This window comes from Gavia stellata, chromosome 10 (genome assembly GCF_030936135.1).
Source record: "Gavia stellata isolate bGavSte3 chromosome 10, bGavSte3.hap2, whole genome shotgun sequence".
NCBI classification, from domain to species: Eukaryota; Metazoa; Chordata; class Aves; order Gaviiformes; family Gaviidae; genus Gavia; species Gavia stellata.
The window spans coordinates 15,839,475-15,862,766 of NC_082603.1; the positions used below are offsets into that span (position 1 = coordinate 15,839,475).

At 36.8% G+C, this 23,292-nt stretch overlaps 1 protein-coding gene across 1 annotated transcript in view; it reads left to right on the forward strand.

Annotated features, from left to right (window-relative positions):
• The window catches only part of DPYD (dihydropyrimidine dehydrogenase), a 367,872-nt gene that overhangs the window by 90,662 nt on the left and 253,918 nt on the right, over positions 1–23,292 (forward strand). Inside the window, exons 4-5 of the mRNA XM_059822172.1 lie at positions 10,451–10,538; positions 22,118–22,279. Of these exons, the coding sequence (XP_059678155.1) occupies positions 10,451–10,538; positions 22,118–22,279 (250 nt within the window). The remainder of the gene's footprint in view (positions 1–10,450; positions 10,539–22,117; positions 22,280–23,292) is intronic.

Consider the following 23,292-nt stretch of genomic DNA (forward strand, 5'->3'; position numbering starts at 1 on the left):
TGTCTGTGACTGAACTTGTAAAGTGTATTTTTCCTGAAGCAAACCCAAAGGAGTTTCATTGACATTAAGATAAACAGACAACAGGTGTTTCATATTTTGAAAAGCTAATTTACACAGGATAAGAATCATGCCATGTAAAAATAATTTATTCTCTCCTAAAAAGACTGGAAATAATCCGTGATCTAAGTCAAAAGGTCTGTAACACTTCTGGGAGAATAGTCCAGGTGACAGAATATTATTGTGTACAGGGCACGCTATTATAAAAACTGTCAGTTCTGTCAACCCTTCTGTCTAAGGTCTATAGAGGATTAAAAGGATATTGAACATCGTGTAACAGCTGTCTCCTATGTGAAAGGGATCACTTTTGTGGTGAGCATAAATGTACCCGTTTAAAAAACTCCATAAGGCTAGGTGTGGCTGAGCCACAAGTGGTTGGTTTGGCAGATAAAACGCTGCATTCAAGGACTTGAAAGAGCACAGTCCAAGTTCTAAATAGATAATATCAAAGTCTTATCGACGAGTGTGTTTCTTGTGTGTCTTTTGCACTACTGGAATAATATGCAACAAACTATATTGTGTTCCTACAGTGTTGAGAAAATATTAATTAATACGTAGTGTGAAAGGTAAGCAGTGTTTCCAGAGAAGTTGCAAATTTACTTTTAACTACTTTTTTTGGTAACTCTACAAACTCTAAGGTTTAAATAAAAATATGTTGTTGACAGTAATAAAAACCTTAACTATACTTAGTTTTTCTGGGACAGTTTAATGAATTTTGATTAATACTTTTGAAAATACAACAATTTCATAATGCTTAATATGCAGCAAGAAAATGGGAACAATACTTCAAGGAACGTGTGGATGAGGCATTGTGGGACTTGTTTTAATGGGCATGGTGGTGTTAGTTGATGGTTGGACTTGATGATCTTACAGGTCTTTTCCAACCTTAGTGATTCTGTGAATGAATATTGCTGTAAATCTGTAATATTTACAAAATTTGTATTTGAAATTAAGAGTTCTTTCAGTTCTGAAGTGAATGGGAGGAAATAGTCTACGCCATATATCCTTTACTCAGAAAGTACAGGTTGATTTGTTTGTTTGTTGTTTTTTTCTTTTTGTGAGAATGAAGTATGAAAAATGGATAGCTATCCAGATTATGGAATGGATTTCCTACATAAAGGTAAAGGTGGCCCTCAGATTCTTTGGTACCAACTTCAATAGTTGCAGCACTTGCTTTTCCTTAAGCAGTCATGTGTTTGGCCAGTGGTGTGGGTATAAAGATAAAGTTGAAAATGAAACTCAAGATAAGTAGGTTTTTTTCTTCTGAAAGTGTATCCCATACGTTTGTACATTGCTAAGTTCAACTTTATTTCCTCTTACATTAATTTTAAATAACTAAATTTGAAGACCCAGATTCCCAAATACCTTTTCTTTCATTGTACAAAGCAACAATCTTTAGGCCAGTTACATATGAAGTCCTGCTGGAAGGAGTTTACAAACTAATTTTTTGGAGAGCAATGGTAACTTCTTAGCCAAGCACTTGTTGGGAGCAATTAGGCCATGGAATAGGTGTAAGATATAAGAGCTGATTGCAGTACCTAAACTTAAATTCTAATACTAATACAATATTTCAAAATAGAAATCAAAGCACCACATTTGTTGACTTTTCAGTTTAAACACATCTGGTAACATTCAGTGTATTATATACCACCATGTAAATTCCGTAGTTTTGTACAGAGCTCTTACGGGCTTGGTTTAAACTTCTTAAACCTAGCTGGAAGTGTTTGGAACAAGCTAAGACAGCTGAGTCTTCCATAGAGGATTTTTTTAAAAAAGGTTAGAAGGAGATATGCAAATTAAGAAACTTACTATTTTTTTAAAATCAAACCCAAATCCCAAGACCACCTGTCAGCTTTTAAAGCCAGTGGACAAATCAATGTATTGAATTTTTAAAGCTAATTAAAACTGATATCTAGCTTGTTGTTCATGGGAATTGCAAAAATGTAGCACTTTAAATACAACCTTTTTGAAGAGGTACAGTAATACTGCCCTGAGACAGAGTATCAATAAAGGGACCAACCAAAATTAATTAGGGAGGTACCACAATATAAAGGATGAGAAATAATTGAAAAGATGAGAAGACCAGGAGTCTCCCAAGCACATCAGGTATTGTTTCCCATGATAGTTTCTGTGACAGACAGCACGCAAACTTGTAACTGCTGCTTGAGAACAACCTCAAATTCCTGTTGATGGAAAATATGTTGATCTTGCTGGGACTCATAGCTGCTGTTTCTGTATTATCTAAAGCTGACTTCCTCTCTGACTATGTTACCCAATGTAAACTCAGTGACACCAGTAGTGTCAAAAATGAGAATTGAAGGAGCATTTGATGTACCATGGTCCCGGATGGAGCAGAAAGAGAAGATTATTATTTTTAATAGCCCCTTCCAAAACATAGTATGCTGATAAACTGGAAAGAAGCCTTTGTCACTTGGAAATGAATGCAAGAAATGGAAAAGAATAACATTCAAATGAAGAATCAGAGGTTCATTTTTGTGTCTTAAGTTATAGAGGCTGATGTGGAATAATTGCTGCAGGTAAAAGTGTGTAGATGAGTTTGACATAAGAGAGCTGTGTGGTACATTAGTCTGCACGTACTTGTCAGGAACTGTATGGTTGACATAGCCCATTCAAGATCTACCATTAAGGAGGAAGAACAACTACATTTTGACACTCACTGGACTTCATGCCTTTATACAATCTGAGAGCATTATATTCCCGCAGCACAGAAATAATTTTTGTGAGACGTTTTCATAACATTATTTTTGAAGTCAAAGAACGCTGAATGTTGTAGAGCAATATGTAACAAATGGATTATAAAAACAAAGCATAGATTTAAAGATGCTTTAAATAAGTTGCCCTAGTAAAACTCCACAGAAGAGGTAGTCTGTGTGGGAGTGAAGGAGCTGGTGAAAGGTATTCCATACAGATTCTAATACTGGTGATGTTAAAATAAATATATTTTTAGTAATAATACTCATTTGGTATGAGCAGCATATAACATAGTTACTAATAGAAATGTGAACCATTTATTTGATTTGCTTGTTCACAGATTGATTCTACAAGAATGCATAAGATGGTTGAAATAATTTGCATTATGTATAAAAAAGATTGTTTTGATTTCTGATATGTCAAAAGGATGCTACAGCTTTTCTGATTTGGCATGTCCTGATATACCTGCTGTGTGCTACAATATTCTGTAAGCTGCACTGCTTTTTCTATTTTTAATCAACTCTATATAGCAGTTTTCCTCTGTAACATCATAAATTGGAGAAGTACGATTAAAGTAATGATATGCAAGCTATATAAAATGAAGTGGGAGAAAGGCAGTAGTCTTTGAGGCTATATTGCAATATGGTAAGTGAAAAATTCTGTGTCTCAGTAAAATGACAGGAGGAATTTAAGCGCAGGCAGAATATAATTTCCCGTGAACTGACTTGGAGCAGGCTTCTCTCCATGGGGTGGTGCTCAGAGCACTACCTCTGAGCTGCCTACAGAGCTCTGCCTGGCTGCCTTCCCACCATTCAGCATGTGTTTCAGAGGAAATCCCACCAATCTACTTTTCTTCTGGTAGCCACTATTTGCATATGTCTGATCACAGACCGAGATAGCACAGTCCTGAGTATGCAGAAGAGATGTCGCTAGGCAAGGACAGTTTTAGTGCAGGAACCTACCAGAAATGGAGGTTCTGAAAGGCTGGATGGTGGATGGCAAAAACTCAGAAGATGGGTTGAAAAGTGACTGGTGCACACTCTTCTAAACCACTCTCTTAAATACCTGCTGGCAGACATTGGGTCATGCTTTTTTTTATGTTATCAACATTGTCTATTAAAATAGAGTTATGCTGAAGAATGATAAAAAGTTATAGGACAGAGAAGTGGAGAAGTTTCAGATGAATGGGGGAAAAGAGATTACAGAAAACAGGAAGACAGCCAAGCAGATGCAAAGGGGAGAGAGTTCCTGCACTCAAGGGGGATCCAGAAGTAGATGAGAAAAGAATTATGGTCACGTAGAGAGCCAAAAAAGAAAAGAGAAAGATGAGTCATTGATAAATGGAATGATTTGGAGTCTATGTCCATATGATTCACGACCTCTTAAGTGTCCGAAAATAACCTTGTCTGTAAGTGCCATTATTCTGCACTAGGGTAGGAGGGTTTTGTGTCTGAAGACTAACTTTCAACTCTGAGCATTTCTTCCTTTCAATAAAAAACACCTCCCTTACACCTCCTGTAGCTGCCAGCAGCAATGTCATATCTGTCTCTAATCCTGTAGAGTGCCTCTATTTAAAGTTTGCTTCCTCTGGTCATCTTAACTTACTGACAGAGAAGTTGTCCGATTTTTTGTGGCTCTGCAAAAGGCTCACAGGACCCCCAGGTTATTGAAGAGGCAACAGTGATGGTGTGGGAGTCTTTCCTTCTTTTTTCAGATATGAGCTAGTATTGCCAATTTATGTGATACTGAATGTTTTGTTTCTTATTATTCCTGTGCATTGCTAACAGGCTGGGCATTTCTTTTTCCAGTATTACATATGCACTACTGTGATACCCGCTTGCTTGTATAGTCTGTGTTCGCTGCCTTTTATAGTTTCTTTGTGTTCAGAGATGTTTCTTGGGGATTATATCTGTTTCTCCTATGGTCCAAAATTATGTGTTCATAGTAATTTAAGATTATTTTTTATTCATTGTTACATTGCACATACACAACAGAGTTCTCAGCCTTGCGTGTGAGAGTCCCTTTTTCTGCTTCTTGACTTTGAATGAAAACAAATATTCCTCTAAGTATCATTTGTCTTTGGTACTCATCAAACTCTTATATCAACTGTTATTGTGTATTGGTATTTAAACCTGGCAACAAAATCTCCCTGTTGCTTATAATCTTTTTTTCCTCTTCTAACCATTGTGAAATGTAATAAACAGGAAAACAAAAGGGCGTAATTTTTTTGTTTAATTGTTAGTTTTGGGTGTTTTTGTTTTTTTAATAATGAAAATAATGGCAGCAAGTCTATATTACAGCTGCCAGCAATAGGTTCTCACCATGGCTTTCCATTGCAGTAGAGGATCTTTAACCTGACATCTCTTTTAAGTGAGTGTATATATGTCCAAATCTCTGTTTAGGATTGTCCTTTCTCTTTAGGGTTGTCCTTGATACTGTTTAAGTACAGCAAGATCAAATGGGGAGAAGAAAGCCTAAATTCTGCAAGATTAGCCATAAGCGGTTAAAGGATTGAACCTCAAGAGAAAAGCTTATGTGATGCTCTTCGCTTCTGTCATCAAAGGCAATGGGCATTCAGCTTGGGAATTACAGATTATTTGGAAAATATAGATTTATTTCTTCCTTACATGTGGCTTTCTTATTCCACTGTTTACCATCCCCAACTCAGGGTTTAGAGAGTGGTGCAAGAGACTTGGAACCACAAAGAGCCTTGGTGTCAGAACTGGGTCTCCTGGGCAAACTGGCCTCTAGTTCATTGGGTGGAATCAGCTCTACCATTTTCTTAAAATTAACTGACCAAAGCCTCAGGAAGTCTGTACAGAACATCATTATGAGACCTGTGTAAAACTGTTATGTGGATATCTGGGCTATTTCTCTGAGTAGTGTATAAAGTTTTAGAAACTTCTACGAATAGTAGAACTGGAAGCCTTTTTTCAAAACGAATGTTTGTGTCATGCAGAAACACACAGAAATGGATTAGGATTTAATCTGCTTCTGAACCTCTGCCAACAGTAGCCATGATAAAGGTTATTTGGCCTGTTTTGTGATATATGAAAATTTGATAGATTATCAGCAACAATACATTGTGGAATATTACTCCGGATTACCTGTTTCACCCCCGACCTTTCAGCATACATGTGATTGCATTTCAGGTAATATTATTGCCAGTTAGATAGACAATCTTTTCCTGCAATTTTAGGTAATGATATAACTAAATTGCCATTCTTTGTTTAAAAGCAAAAATGTGTTAAGAGCTGGTCTAGACCTAGAAATGAGACTATCTGTTGGTCAGATATTTTAACTTTAAAATAAAATACAGGTAATATTTCAACAATTAAACAATGAAAACTCTTAATTGAAAATTAGTCTTGGCTTCCTTTTCTCTTTTTCTTCTGTACAGAAGAGCATAGTATTGGTTTCTGGTATCATTTTTTCCTAAGGGAAAGATTTTGGTACAGAAATTTGTTACTTTTTTATCCTTTCTTTTCCTCATTTGCTTTCTATTCCTTTTTATGCGTAGACAAACCTCATGATTTCTTGCATATTTTTTCCCAATGGATAGTCTGTGTTCCAGAAATTTGCAACTTTTATTTGTCTTTTCCATTTTTTTTCACTACATTGAAAAAAAAAATTCACTAGTTTTGAAGTGCCTTTTCCTTTTATTGTCTTCAGATGTTTGTAATCTACTTCTCTCTGTGTTGTGTGTTTTGGGGATTTTTTTGTTGTTGTGTTTTATGTTTTGTTTTTTGTTTTATTAGTACCCATGCTATTAGAGGTCGATTGAATGAGTTTGTGTGTGTACATGCACAGTTTTAGGTGCTTATTTTGCACTGACAAAATTGATGGTTGGACTTGATGATCTTACAGGTCTTTTCCAACCTTAGTGATTCTGTGATTCTGTGATAGGTACAAACCTGATAGCTGATAAAGTTGAGCTACTGCATAAGTATCCTTTGCATGCATTATTTTGTGCCTGAAAGAGATTTACAAGCACACTCACCTCAAAAAATTCAATAATTTTAGTGTTGCAACATTTGAAAAAAAGAAGTTAAAGATTTTAAGTTCACTGGGGATACATATGTATAGATTAACACTGTTTTCAGATGTGTGGGAAACGTGAATTTCTGTCATTATATAGTCACAGGCAGATCTAAAGCTATGCCAAATTATAATATTTGCATAACTATTTATATAAATATGCTATACCTGCATAGCATTTGTAGGGGTTTTATATCTAACTTAATTTACCATTTCACAATGAGACTGAGTTGAACCAACAGCTAAGTGCTTCCAAAATGAAAAATATCATTCCTTTTCTTTGAGTTCCTCAAGTTGGGGTATAGTGTTGCAAAGACTGTGGTGTTGCCTTTTACATGGAAATCAATATGCATATGAAGTTAATATGGTATCTTTTAAGATTCAACATAGGCTATACGTTTCTAAAGGAGATGCTGTTCCATGAACAAATAAGGGAAAAATTAATAATAGGGTGTTTTCTGATAGTTGGAAGGATTTTTTTTTCCTAAGAAATGCTCAGATATATACTCTGAGATTAGACAAAGCCAGACCTATGCTAATGCTCTATATTTTTATGCAGTCCAGAATAGTATGACCACTTAAAAACATGGCTGTTTCATTTTGTTGGTTTTTGGTTGTTTTTTTTAATAGTGAGCATGTAACTCTTTATTTAAAATTGGTAGGAGCTGGCAGGTGAATTAGAGAAATTTAATTTAAATTTCTAGTTTGTTCTTTACATTATTTTGAACTAAACCCATAGTAATGGAATAACCTTGTAAAATGAAAGGTGAGATTTCATAGGGTGGATGGACAGTTACAGAAAAAGGAAAGAAGTGTAATACTTAATGTTTCGTCATATGGGGACATGCACATGGAATTGAAGCTCATGGTAATTGTCGGCATATTCCCTTAAGCACGGTATTTTGCCTGTGATTTTTTGAAAGGATCAATCACTTGCAGCAATTTATGTAATAACTTTCTGGTGGGTGATTCTACTATTTTATTTACGCTTTTTGCCTGGTTCACCAGAATACAATACCTTTGCTCCTTGGTACAGTAAATGCACTCTGTAATATCTATTATGGTATGGTCAAAGGATAATTTATTGTCAGATAGAAAAATAGGTCAACACTAATGTCACTTGATGATCAACCCTCCAAGTTTAATAAAACACCTCACCAGCACGCATTCTCCACAGTGCTTGATGTTTTATTAGGACTGCAGTACCTTACAGTACCTAGCTATAGCGGGAGTGTAATTACTGAGCTGTCAGGGTGATAAGTGGGATTAATGGCAGCCTGGTGCACTTCAGTCTGCAGAGTGCTCAGAGAATCAGAAGATGGTATTATTATAAAAGAAAGTCTGGTCTGGCATATTCATGGTACCCTCCCCTCCTCTCCAAAGCTCACATTCCAGTTTGCATTACCTGCCCCCCCCCAAATAGCTGACATTTTCAACAGCTGTTATTTGTGAACCAGCTCAAAAATCAAAAGATAAATAATTTGGTAAAGACACTTGCTAGCCACAACGGGTTATCTCTACACTGCTTATCCTGCTAGGTGCCATTCTAGTCAGTTTTGACATAAGATCATTCTATATATAATCCACAGAAAAGTATTTTGTGTTAAGTGCAATTCTTTTGGTCTTGGATACAGGACTGTTGTATTTTAAAGGGAACCACATTCAGGAAAGTGAAGAGCAAAAAAGTCATAATGGAATTGTTGCCTTTTTTAAATGCGTGATTTTCCACTTCTATTATTTCCTTACTGCCTACACAGGCAAAATGATTATCTGAGCTGTCATAGTGGTGTATTTTGTCTAGTCTATCTGCTTTTTTTTCTGGCTTCTAGTACTAAAACTTTGTGGTCTTTCAATCTGCTTAGAATGCTAAGAGTATCTCTTGACTTGGTGCTCTGGCCACATCAACCCTTTGAGGTCCCCACTGGCCTGCCTTTGCTTGTTACGGCATTTATAACATGTGCCTGTCAGTGGGCAGTGCTGGGCAGCGGTATATTTAACTGCCACAGCTAAACCTGCTGGTACTCTTCTGCCAGAGCCCTCTGACATCCTGACTAGTTGAACTAGTAACCCACCATGGTGCTGAACCTGGATTTGGCTTAATCAGATTTCCCAGCTTTGGCAGCCTGTGAGACCTGTTTTCCTTTAATATTTCCTCTGTGACCTTTTCCCCATGACTAGTTCTGTGAGAAAATCCGAACAGCCACTACCACATGTGCCTTCAAATTTTGCTGGTGCCATGGTGTCTGCAATACCCAGCTAGATGATAATGAGTAGGAAGATGAAAGACTAATTAATCTTCTACTTAACTGGCTTTGCCTTCTCTCTTATTCCACCCTTAATTGAGAGAAAAAAAAAGAAAACAAAAGCAATGCATGTGATCGACAAAGTTAGGCCAGTTTTTCACTGCAGGTATTTCAGGCATTTCATTCCTTTTAATGTGTTCTTCATTTCTTTGTGCATGTAGTCCATAGGCCTCTTGCAGCTTTTTTTGTGTTTGAAAATATTCTGTCCCAAACAGTTCCACAGTGTTATTATCTATCACTAAGTAACAATAATTAAGGTGGACTTGTGGAACTTATATAAATAGTTGTGCTCAGATAATACATAAAAAAAAAATCTTGTTTCGTTTTCCATAGATTTTTGAAACCACAATTTACATAAATTCTGTATGTTAGTAAAACAATATTGAAAGATCATCTGGAATAACTTAATGAATTCTGAGATAATTAGTAGTGTGGCATTTGACCTGTGATAATCATTGATATGTAAAACCAAAAGTGTGTACAAATACCTTTGTGTTTAATAGAAAACAATTTTAATTCTTCATCTGACTTTCACCTTTATTTTTGTTAGGTTTGCTTACTGCAAATTGCGTAGACTGTCCTGAGGGCTTAATCCTTAGATGGGACTTGTGCAAGCAACCAGACTGGTACATCCTCATGGATGACTATGCAGGAACAGACAATAAATCTTTGCTACTTAGTATGTTTTAATATACAGTTAGATTTTGTCATTATGGATGACAAGAAGGGGGTCTTAGGGATTTCAGTTGGGAGTATGCATAAGACTACTGAATTGTTTTTTAGAGGTCACATATCACAGGAAACTCATAGAAAAGTGACTTGGGAATTTATCAGCCATTCTTATTCTTTGGCACATATGGTACAAAGTAATTCCTTCCTCTGTGGAAATACTGTTCCTTTTGTATGTCTGATTGTCCAACACTCAGAGTTTAATCCACAGTGACACTTCCAGAACTTTGTTAATAAATTCAGATTCATAGATGTTTTTCAAATAGAAAAATGAAATGGTCAGTTTAGTAATCTTGGATTCCAGGGAAAAAATTATATCTATGTAATTAGACATTGTTTCTTAATACTTAGACATGTGTAATCCATATGTTTGTAACTGCACCCTACTGCCTTCCTTTGTAAAGTGGAGTCAATAGAACGTAACCAATCAGTGTTGAATGGAAGTCAATAACGATCATGTAGTGCTTTGAGGTTTTAAATAGAAATTTTATGAAAATGCTCTGTATTATTCCTTTGTGGCTTATCTTCTACCATGCTAACTTGAAAACTTTATGCTATTGGCAGCTTTTGTATTCCATCGCTCCTTGACACATTTTCTTTTATTCCTGTAGGTGCTTAAAGTGTGCAGATGCCCCCTGTCAGAAGAGTTGCCCAACTAATCTGGACATCAAGTCATTCATCACAAGTATTGCAAACAAGGTAAAATCAGGCTTGCAGTAGTACATGGAAGAAGATAACAGCAGTTACTTGCAGTTTTGTTAGTGAGATTGCATTTCGAGATTTATCTTTGTAAAGTCTTAAAAAAAAGTGTTTAAAACAGATGCTTTAAAGTTCAACAGTCATCTAATTTTTAATTATTTTTGCTGCTGTTCTGTGCCTGTACAGATAGTGTGTAGTGCAAATCTATTTCTTCATATCACTTTTTCTATAAAGATTTTGGTTTTGACGATTTTCAAATACAATGATATTCAGAAAACTGAGCAATACAATGTAATTATTTAACTTTGCTGCTACCTGAGGTATTACAGTTACAAACCTTTTCTTTCGTTAAAGATGTTTTTTTTAAAAGATGTGATTATAATTTAAATTTGCTTTGGGAGAAATTTGGCACGAAGGTGGTCATCTTAAGGAATGTTTTCTTGTGGTTTATAGTAAGAGGCTCTGGTTAATGCAAACGTAGTCACTCATTTAGACTATTAATAAAATACCACAGGAATAAAGTGAACCCCCTCTTTGGAGGTACTATACCTTTTCCTTTCTTAATAGGCTATTATAATATTATCATAATGAAATCTTAAAAACATTATTCCTCTTTGTGGTTTACAAATGACTTTTAACAGTCAGAAATAGAAATAAATAAAGATGACTGCAAAGTTGATATGACAAGATTAATTAGGCTGTCTGGGATAGCCTAAAGATAACTGGATATTGATTGCTCCATACCTTTTAAAACTTACTTCCCATCTGTGGAATCATTAGCTGCTATGCGATTTATTTGTCTGTATGAGCCCAACTAGTCATCATCTACTGGGGGTGCTACAAAGATTTTCTGGCCACATTTTATGCTCGAACATATCTCACTGTTAGATTGAGCTGAAAGGGCCAATGCAGGTAAAGCTGGAGTGAAGCGGCCAACAGCAGCACTGTGGTGTGCGAGGTAACAGCCACATTGCTTTTACTAGACTGTGTGTTGTATGGAGAAGACACTGATAAATTCTGCACCTTAACAAGAAACATTAGGGTAAGAGGAAATACTAAGATACACGTGTCAATTATAACGTAACTATGTGTTGATGTGGTTTACAGTAATTGGCATTATGCCCAGCATCTGCATATAGACAGTTTTCTTATATAATCTGTACCCTGTCAGTGCAGAATTTATTTTCATGAAAGTAGGCATCTGTTTGCAACCATAGTATAGTATGTGGCATATTGCTGCTAACTACCTCTTCCAGGCATTGTGAAGCAGGCAAACTGAACAGGGAAGGTACAAGGCAGTAATGAAACTTCTAGTTTGCATCTCATCATTGCGCTGTAGTTTGTTTAGGAAACCTAAAGCAAATTTTATGAAAGTATTTTACCAGGATGGTCTTTTCTTATTAAGGTTTAGTTATGCTACTGCTTTGGGTAGGACAGGGTCTTGTGTTGTTGAGGAAAGAAAAAAGGTCTGATTATCGAAACATAAAAGCTGGGAATAAGGAACCAGGGAAGATGAACTGCAACAGAAGATGTCACAAGAAGAACTAATGCTAGCAGCATCCTGGAACAAGAGATTTGATGGGTCTTTTAGACTCCCATAGCCTCAGAAATGTAACTTGGCAGAAAGGGTACATCATTTTAACAGTTGATTCATTCTGAATTCTGTGAATCCATTACAGAGCAGAGAAAATCAAAGTGGGGTGACTGTAGAGCTTTGAGAGTTGTATTTTGGCAAAGGTATACTGGAATAATAGTAGGAAACTGCCTCAAAGGTGTGACGTGAAGTCTTTGCTCTGCTGAAGCCAATGGGTACACTCATACAGGTTTTAACAGGGTCAGATTTAACCTGTCAGATGGTCAGTGAGGTGGATCAACCCTATAGAGTTTGGGCTGTTTGATGAGAACTCTTTTAAATCATCTTGGAAGCTGCAGATGCTAGGTAAGACTCTGGTTTTGCCCTGAGCAGGTGACCTGATCTCTTGCTTTTTTGTCAGGAAATCCTGCTTTAGAAAAGAATTGCAGTATGCTACTATTCTCTCAGGAGATTCAACATTCTTTACAGAAAAACCTAAGTATCTTAGATTACTGAAACGTACTTATAGGCCTTCTTTTTGGACCCTCTCCCTATCTATCAATAGCTTCTGTGTCCACTCTGAAACTAGTTTTTATAAAAGGTATACAACGGTTTTGGTAACTGCTTTTACCTCATGTTGATGCCTGATAATTGCATAAACAGCAGAGAACATTCACACACAGGAAGTTTTAAAAAGTCAGGTAGTCAGTTTCTGCTAGCCAGGATGTTAGGATGGGAAATTACATGCCTAAATTCAACACTGCTTCTGTGAAATCCAGTTCCAAGTATGAGTTTACATTCAGTCTTACCCTTTGCTTTTTCTCCTTACCCTATTAGAAGAAATCTAATATAGCACGGTTGTGGAAGCATTTCTCTGTAACAGGTCTAATGCTGACTTTAAAAACAAACAAACAGAAAACCAACCCAAAACAAAAAACCAAACCCAAAAAACTAGAAGTGAGAAAAACCCACAACCAGATATGCTTAGCAAATAGCTGAAGTCATGGGCTGAGAAACAAGGCTAGGAAGTCCTGTATATTTGTGGCCTCCATGTCAGTGGCTGTACCTCCTGTAATTCATGTACCGAGCAACTTCTTAGGGATATACACAGTGCATAGAGGGAACCCAACCTTGACTTGATGGCTGCAGTCTGCTAGGCTGAATTTTCCTTCTGATGAATTAGTTTCTGGTGCCTTTGCTAGAAAATATTTCTATTATAATAAATTCTGTTCTTCAGAAAAAGTAACAGTAAATTCTTCTGGTTTCCTTTCTTAATAGGATTTTTTTCTAGGTATAGGTATGTACTACAGTTTTGACACTAGTGCACTTTGAAACTCCTTGCTTTCTGCCAAGCAAGCAATAGATATAAGGTGAAAGTCTATGGCTGCTCCTGCAGTGTCCTCTCCCCTCTTTCATTCTGCTGCTGTGGTGGTTGGGGTACCTGCATCATATGCTTTTAGAGCAGATAGAAAACAAGAATGGTGTGCTTTTGAAAACCACGCTAAAACTTCTAACTTGTCATTTTGAAAGTTTTTAATGGAACCAGTAAGTAATTTTTCACGTTGTTATGTATTTTTCTAAACTTTTATTGAAATAATAATTTGGATATCATTCAGCAATCCGCTTGCTGAATATTTTTGTATTATTGTCAGAAAAGTATTTACTTCACATGATCAAGGACATTTTACGTGTTGTTGAAAATACTTTTCAAATTGTTAAATCTTTTTTGCTGTTTTCACTTTGTAAATACATTTTTTTTTTTAATCCAAAAGCTTATAAATATATCTGGTAGCTTCTAGACAAAATAAATAGGTGAAGCGTAGAACATTCAGGTATTTGAGGTCAATAAATCCAGGAAATCGGACTATGCTTTCTAGGCTTATTGAAGTTGCTCTCCTGCTTCTGAATCTTTCTTCATCACTCGAGAAACTCCTTTCAGCAGGTTACCTTTCTACTTGTTTAGAGGAGATTCAGTTCAATAAATTCCTTGTCCTCATCCCTGTGTAAGCAGTAAGCAGTACTGCATGCAAGTATTTATTTAAACATGATTCATTATTAATATAGAGTATTTAGACAGCAGCGTACTGAAAATGAATTACTTTGTCAGGTATTTAAGAGCTCTATTGTATGTAGTTTGTTTTGGTGGAAAACTGTTATAGCAATCATAAAAGGTCAGGGATTCTTGTTCTCTAAAGCCTGAGGCTTTTTAGATATTTACAGGCCATGTACAACGTAGCTGTTCTGGCTGTTCTGCCATTAGACCTGAGCTCAGGAGTAGAAGAGGGACAGGGGAGGAGGGGTTGTTTCTGGGTTGAGAGGGTAATTGAATTGCCAGGCTCAATGAGCCTTGAGCCTGTTTGAGAAAAAGGATGTCACTTACGCTGTATAGTGTTAGCCGCTGTGACTCAGTAGAGTTTAGGCCACAACTTCCATTCTTTTTCCATACAAACTGGATTACAACTCCACTTCATAAAGGTACAATCTATTCTATTGTGTCTTCCCAGTCAGTGTTTCTTGGTTCGTACAGACTGCTTGCAATTGTGTCTCTCGGAGACCAGGCTTCAAATTCACCATGCACACATTACTACTTTTGTTTCTAAACATCAGAAGATGGCAAACAAGTATTTTGACTTCTAGCTGTCCTCTGTTTAAATACAGCCTTCACAGTGCAAAGTGTATATTCTTTGTTTTATGATGCACAGGTGCCATCTTAGGGTTTTGGGTTTTTTTTCTTTAAAAAGAAAAAACACAGAGAAAAAAGTGTTCAGCTGCTGCAGGAGAAAGCTTCTCCCTCTACCCCTGAACGAGTACCAGGAGTGATTTTAGGATTTTATGTCCTCCTTTCCCCGTGTTGATACGTCAAAGCAAGAAGGACTTGGTAAAATGGAGCTCCAGCACCCGTCATCCTTTAGGTCTGGCACAATCAAATATTGTACAGCAGCAGAAAACCCTACAGCTTCCCAGAAGCAGCTCTCAGCCTGAACACTTGCAGCCTGTCCAGCTTTCCTCCTGTTAAGCAGAAGTGTGTGCCAGAGGAAGTTGCCTCTTAGAAAGGCACAGCTGCTCACATGCTCTACCTTTTTAATGTTCAGTGAGACCGTCTTGGAGCTTTTTGTTATCTTTATGCTTTATGTTAGCTTTATGGTTGAGTAGTCGCATTGAAAAACAACTGTTGGTGCAGTTTAGGCATGGGGATATTAAGTTGTGTGGCATGGCACAGGCATAAGGAGTGAGTGACTCAGCCTTTACAGTCCGAGTCTATAATGAAGAATTGGGGGTGCAGAAATATCTTTTGTGTTATCAGTACTCAAAAACCACACTTTGTTGCTGCAGCCCTCTGTTACTAGCTCGCACATTTTTATCTCAAGTCTTACAGTATTACAATGATTCATGACATTGATTCAACAATTTTCTCCTTTTTCAGAAAGACCATCTTCTCCCATATCCCTTAATAATAAAGATAAACTGGTCTATGCTGACACATCAGCCATTGTCTAACAGACTTTATAGGTGGATGTAAGCCTTCTGGTGGCCAGCATTGTAAAAAAACAAAAAAAGCCCAGGAAACAAAAAAAAACCCAAACCCAACAATGCCATGCTTCCCGCTGGATAAAATGCTGTACCTGGACTGTGCAGAATGCTGGTAGGGAAATGGGGGAAGAGAGAATTGAATGCCAGGAACAGTACAGAGAAAGTTGTGGAACACAAGAATATATTTTAGGATTTCAGAGGAATGTTTAGGTTTAAATGAAACCAAAGGAAATGGGTGGGGTCTTTTCAAGGGAGAAATTTGGTTTTTCAAGGGAAAAATGGGAGAGGGAACAAAGTGGAGGATAGAGATGGATACCAAGGGATAAGGGTTAATCTGAAGTTTGGGAGATTGAGGGAGTAAAGGAAAAAGTGTTTGTGGTAATATACTGGAAATGAGAAAGAAGGAAAAGTGATTAGACAAAGGAAGGCAAGAGACAAGAAGCTGTGGGATCATTAAAAGAAAATGAAATAAAGAAAAGATGGTAAGGGAGAAAGGGTGGTGAGAGACCCAGGATTATGACAGGTGAGAGAAACAGAATTATGGTTTTTCTGTGCCAGAGGAACTCTGAGTAAATTAACAAAGGACATCTATATGCCATTGCAAAGACTGTAGAAAATCATGAGTCACAGTTCATATGTAAAATACTGTAAGTGGGATACTGTTAATACAATGAAGGATTGTGGAAGTCAGAAAGCTGCTAGATGATTGGTATAATTATATACAGATATGCATCACAATTAATCTTTAAGTACTACTTTGAGGCCCCAGGTTTTTGAAAGTGCTGTTTTATTCAGCTTTCTCTGTTAATCTTTGTATATTTCAGGTCACTGAATACAAAAAAACATTTAAAAGAAAAAGTAGTAATGGTGTTAAATTGATGCACTTGAAACAGTGACTTTTCTTGAGATGTCTGTTTGTACTTAGTGTAATGGAATGGCTGACAGCTGGTTTCAGTTGCCATAGTGTAATTATGTAGAATAGACTTTTGCGATGACACTATGTCAATTAAGGAATCTCTCACATTCTAGACTACAAAGGACAAAATGACAGTACAAGATATTTCTTCCGTTCTTTTTCATAAAAAGATAGTGACACTGTGTGAAATTACAGTCCTGTTATGATGACACAAGTCAAATGATGTGAAAGATTTCTGGATTGATTAAAAATCATCAGCATTATAATATAGAATATGTATGATTTGATAAGTTGCTCTTATGTTTTGTTCATTCTTCTTTGGAAGATATTTGGGGGGGTTGACAGACTGGGGGCGTTTCTTGTTATATTTGAACTGTTGTGTGTCAGTGTGAAAAATGCTACTTATATAACAACGTACCTTAAATAGTCGTTCTTCAGTATGTGAAAATATTTTAATCCCATACATCTTGAGTAAATTTTAAACCCATTGCAGAACATGAACTAGGATAGAAGGAGGTGATATTTTCCCATATTTTTGCTATGTCTCCCTTTTTTTTAAACTAAACCCAGATGAAAAGGGAATTACCACTGTTTTCTTATTTTCTTTTAAAGTATTTACTCTGTCCCAAAATCCTGATGAAGTCAGTGTATTCGTTTTTATTACACAAAGCATAATAATGCATATTCTTCATTGTTTTTGAGAAAACTGCAATATCAAAACACCCTGATGCATAATTAATTTGTATAAAAAGCTCTTGAATGGAATTGAAAGAAAAGATGCTATAAGCATTTCCTGATAGTAAATGCAATTTCTTCTGGTCTCTCAGTATTGATCCTATGTGTTTTAATAGGTTTTTTTCAAGTAAAAAACAGTCTCATTTGCATGCAAATTATATAACGCTTCCAAATGATACATGTGGAGATCCTCCTCTGCCTGGTTTCCACTGATTATTGATGTCTGTTTAAGGCTTGTTTTTGTTCCCTGTGTTAGCAATGTAGTATTTATTGATATTTTGATGTAGGAAACCACAAAACATCCTATCCAGTTAGATTAATTTATTTCTATGGAAGTGCACAGGAAAAAAGATTTTATGAACAAAGGCATGAGCAGAGATTTATCTCATTTCAAAATTCAGAAACATTCTAGTTTTAGACTTGCTTCCTCTGTGACGTCTGTAAGAAACCAGCCAACTGAGTCATCATACTATTTCAGCATCTAAAAAAACTACTCCAAACTGTTAAGGTAGTTTGCATCATTCCATGCCCTGGAGTAACTTTGTCATTTTAATGAAGCCAGCCTCCCTTTAATTCTGATCCTTTCTCACGTACAATATGTGGTGTGTAGTTACCAGCTTGCCGGGTCTGCATCTCATGTCTATTTTGTGTGCAGCCTACTACACCCTGGTTTTGTGAAATAAAGGTGATCAATAATTTTTTATAAAATGTGAATATTCTATGAATATTCTACCTTTAATGTCACTGGTAAATGCAATGATACATGTTTTCAGCTTAAAAAAAAAAAGTACGTAAGCACAAAATGTTCATGTAACTAAACATTTAAGATACTGTACATATCCTACAAACTCTCATTTATTACTGTAGTAACACAGTGGTTTGCAGTTTTGTAACACAGTTTGTATAACGCCACTTAGTGTAACTTACTACACTGTACTGTATTTCCCTGCCAGTTTTTGTCAAGTATTGGAAAACATTTTTCTAATCATGTTTGATACATTAGATAATAAATCAGCACAGTGAAGGCAGGATAAATGATTAAATAGAATGGAACGACAAAGAGACGAAGCAACTCAGAGCTGGGCTCCTGAAATCCTGCCCACAGCCCAGTCTCCATGCTGGACTGTGCCCTGGGTATCAGGAAGGTTGCACGTGGGCTTGCTGTTGAGCCACTGCACAGAGTCATTGCAGCAGCATGTGGCCGTATCCTTTCACTGGTAGTGGACAATATCAATGGCAGTGGGAACAGTGGTTACACTGGTGTTCTGGAAGGTGGAAGAGGAGAGTTAGGAAAGTGCAGCTCTTCTGCAAGTATGTTATAAGGTTACCAATGATAAAATTGACACAGGGTGACTTTTTGCTGGCATGCAGGGAAACCAAGTCAGCATTGAACCTGTACTTCCCTTTCATCTTTAGAGGTGTCCACTTTAGCACAGTTGGAGCACACTAGTGAAGCAGTGCAGAAGACTTGTCCTGCTGCTCCCAAAGATAAGTGGAACACTATGGGCTTCAGGTGTGACTGTCTTTTAATTTATCATTAAAACTTATTTCAGGTGTTAAGACTAGAAGATATGTACTCTGATACAGTTGATCTAATGTCTTAATATTTAGCATGGTAACCTGTACTAAATATCTTGTGGTACTCTCATTTGAAGAGGACAGGGTTCTTCTTTTTCTCAGGTGCTACCACTTGTAGTGGTAGCAGCAGCAACTCATGATCATGACAGCAGCATCTCAAAACTTCCCAAATCATCATCCCATCTTCACATACTCCATCATGTTTCCCTGAAATTAAGAGTTCAGCAGCAGCTGGCCTTACCCCTGTTAGGACTTCAGTCCCAGCCTCCTCTTTACCAAACTCGGGCATGATGTTCTGAGACAGGTTTCCCTAGATAACCCCTCAATAAGCCATGATCTCAGTCCTATATCCACAATGACCCTGGTCCCATGTCTCTGAAGTCACTTGCTACTTTAACATACCCTGTCTTACTGTAGCATAACCGTGCTCAAAGTTTGGTTTGAGCTTGCAAAACAAGTAAAATGTGCCAGCTGTGTTGACACTTCCTGTAGTGGCACAGCTCAAATGTGCGAATATACTTTACAGATAAGTAATAAAATTAATTTTAAAAAGGAATAGTTTAACAGCTTTGCATTCTAGGCATAATAACTAGCTTTGTATAGTATATTGATTTTACTTACAAATCCTAAAAACGTAGAAAATCCTTAATGAAATTACTTAAATGGAAATGCACATTGTTGTAATTGTTTCCATTGAACCGTAGTTGAAGATAATAAAAACAATAATCCTGGACAACACAGGAAGGGAAAATGTAACTCTCATATGTAGTGAAACATTAAACTGAACAAAAATTCTTTGAAAACCATTTTGTCTTTGAGTTAGCGAGAAAAGTCCCCACTACTACTTTGTAATTATTCCTTTAGAGTGGAAAAAAGGAATGGCTAGATGTAATTGCCTGGGGAACAGACATCTAGTGCCACTTAAGGCGCTGTAGGGTATCAAGGCTGGTCTCTGAGTGCTGCTTCAGAAAGACGTGGTTCTCCTGCATTGACTGTGTCATCTCAGCTGTCTGCATGGTTATGTGTCAGGGACATCTCCAATATAATTAGACTTCTGTGTTTTGCTGATGAATTGAGCCTACAATGTCTTTACTGGCTGTTTTTAGCAGCTCTAACAATCTCTGGGATATCAAAATAGTATCATTCATCTGGAAGAGAAAAAATATTTGCTAATATGTACAACTTCATTTAGCTAGTACTCCTTTACATTGGAATAAATGAGAAATGGGGAAGACAAAGTGCCTTACCAGTCACCGCAGGCAAAATGGTTGAAAGTTCTCCCAGAACAGTTGCATAAAGGGATTGCCTGTTCAGCCAGGATTGTAATTTCAATGGATTTTAATAGTGTCTAAGAAAATCCCATGAAAGTACGCCCAGGTAGCTTGTTTGTGTTTCCAGGTGATGGACAGGAGCTCATGCTGTGCAGTAGACCAGCTTCTGTAAGCAAAAGGTCCAGTTTACATCTACAAATACATTTCTTAAACATTGGCATTCTCTCGGGAATCTGTAGCTGTGTCTATAGCATCTGGTTTAACTTTAAGAATTTTATGTTCATTCTTTTAATATGCCTTTAGAGAATTTGAACCTCCCAAGCCAAAGACTTGTTACCCATTGTTGGTTATATTGTCAGATCTTGACACTGCTCTTTTTATTTGTAACTGGATTCTTGCTCTGCATGGCATAGCATTTGCTTTGAATAAACACTTTTGTGTACATTAGCCTACCTGACAGACAGTAAGTCACAGGCATTGCATTAGGGTCTGCTGTGACCGAGTACTTCATGTTCTTTGAATGCTACATCTTCTGGGTGTTCTGAGTTGGCTGTCCTGGGACAGAGAGGCAAAGATATTTGTTATAAAAAACAGTTTCATGTTAGTTTCCATGGTTATTGGAATATGGAAGAGGTGGTGGAAGAGGAAGTTACTGCTAGTTTGGAGAAAGCTGGAATGAGATCCCAGCATTAATTTCTCACTGAAGAAACTTTTGTGGAATCTCAGCCATGTGCTAATTCTAAGGGGTACTCTATTGTCTTCTGGCCCTTAAATGAAACTCTAGCATTAACCCATCTTCATGGACTTTCCTTGGTGGGGCTTTTAGACGGGGTAGGAGGAGTGGTAAAATGAAGAAAGAACTAGAGTCTACAATTAAGTAAACTTTTATATTGACTATAGAGAAGAAAAGATAGGATGTAAATGGTTTGCTTTAATTACACCGTAATTTCATTAATGTAAATGTAATGTAAATGCCATCAGTAGTTCTCCCCCTCTAAATGAGACTTCAGTTCACTCCTGGCATTTCCTCTGATGCTCCCTCTTAAGAGAATTATCCAGTCTAAAAAAATAGCCAGGGATTGTTTTCTTATGGCATCAGGTACTGGGAACTTTCTGATGTCCATTCCTTAGATTTTTATTATGGAAAGAAATCTTGCTAGCTCTCATATATCAGGAAACTGTTTCTTTTCTGAAGATGTGCACTGAATAGTGAGAATCTGTCAAGTTGTGAATTGTACATAACTTCTTTAATCAGTTCCCTGGATTGCTATTTAGGGAAACAGGAAATAAGTGTTTGCCCTGATCAGTATGTGGTTGAGGAAAAAGAGTTCAAAAAAGAATTCAGTAGTACAATATCTACAGGTACCTACACAGGAAACCTTCTCCTCTTCTCATCACGGGTCTGGGACAATTGACACTACTGATCTGGTGTGAAGGATGGGCATATCCGCAGAGATGGTGTGCACATATGTGTAAAATAAGCTTTTAATTCCTTGTGTCGTAAAGAACTGATAATCTAACTAGCACTTTCTGGTCAGACCTCCAACAAGGGTTACAACTTAGCTACTGCCCAATTGACCTAGAAATGGATAAAGTATTTACAAGTACATAATGCAGGCACAGTAGTTTTCAAACATATATTTGTTAAACCACTAAAAATCGTATGACGACCTCAGACTGAAGAGGCTTTTAACTATTTTACATGCTAAAAAGGAAAGTTTTATCTTTGCATAATCAACAATTTTGCTGACTTTCTTTCCAGTGTCTTTGACATAATGCTGTATAACATGTTGGTACATTTAAATAATGTCAGTGTTTTTTAATATATTTATGTTTATATATTACACTACTAGCCAGTTAAAGAAAAAGTGTTTTGTATTTTCTCTTGAATTTTTGAATTTTGCTCCTTGCTATATGACTCTCTTTTTTTTTTTCTTCCTTTTTTTTAAATTTTTTTTTTTTCTTTTTCCTTCAGAACTACTACAGAGCTGCCAAAATGATTCTTTCTGACAATCCACTTGGCCTGACATGTGGAATGGTGTGTCCAACATCAGATCTCTGTGTTGGTGGCTGCAATTTGTATGCCACTGAGGAGGGACCAATTAATATTGGTGGATTGCAGCAGTTTGCTACTGAGGTAGGTAGGACTTGCAAATGTCTTAAATTCTTTGTATGCACCAATGAGTATTGCCTAAGTGGTTAATTTTGTTAGTGATTTGTTTAAAAAAGTTGGTGCTAATACAATAAATGGGCAGGAAGTTAGAATAATTAAGCTTTTTCTTACAGCACATTCCAAAGCTTAGAAATGCTTTCATAATGCAATACTTGATAGGAACATAAGGAACATTATTTGTGAACAAGATGACTCTTTAGAAACACTAGTAGTTGAGACAATTCAGTTTATAATGAAAGGTTTTTCTAAGCCAGGTGAAATTGTGGACGTTAGTGAAGTAGGCTGCATAGGGAAAAAGATCAAGTGCACCTGCATCTGTAATTGCACGTTAAGGAGATGTAGAACTGTTCTGGGTGTAGGGTAGATCCTATAGCAGAATTAGTGTGCATTTGTACTAGCTTTGGGGCAAAGGGAAAGTTTTGGGTGATTTAGACTTTTTACTGTCCTGTTTTGCCAAAACTAAGTAAATAAGTAGTTTCAGGTTGACCTGAAATACATGTCTATGTGCATCTATCTAGATAGATAGATAGATACAGATGCACACATATGTGTGTCTGTGTAAATTTATTAGTTCATAAAGGTACGTGTGTTTTTTGGCTAATGAAGCAAAGGTCATGACTTGCCACTTGATGCATGTTCATGAGGTGCATGTACATTATTTGTGACTGTATAGTTTCAATGCTCCAATTTCCATCTGAAGACAGAGGTTACTGATCATTTGTTAACTTCCTTTGAGGGCATGGAGAATTTGCACCAAACTCATGGTCTCAGCTGGCACCTCATCTGATCTGTCTGAAGTATTTTGGGGTAAAAGTTGTGATTTTGGTCTCTGTACAAGTGAGGAAGTTGTGGCTGTATAAAAAAAGGCAGATGCATGTGTTCAGATTGCACATTTCCATACAGTCCTTAACTAATGAGCATGTCCCTCTTCTGCACCTTGAGCCATTTGGCTGATCATATTTACAAACATACGATGA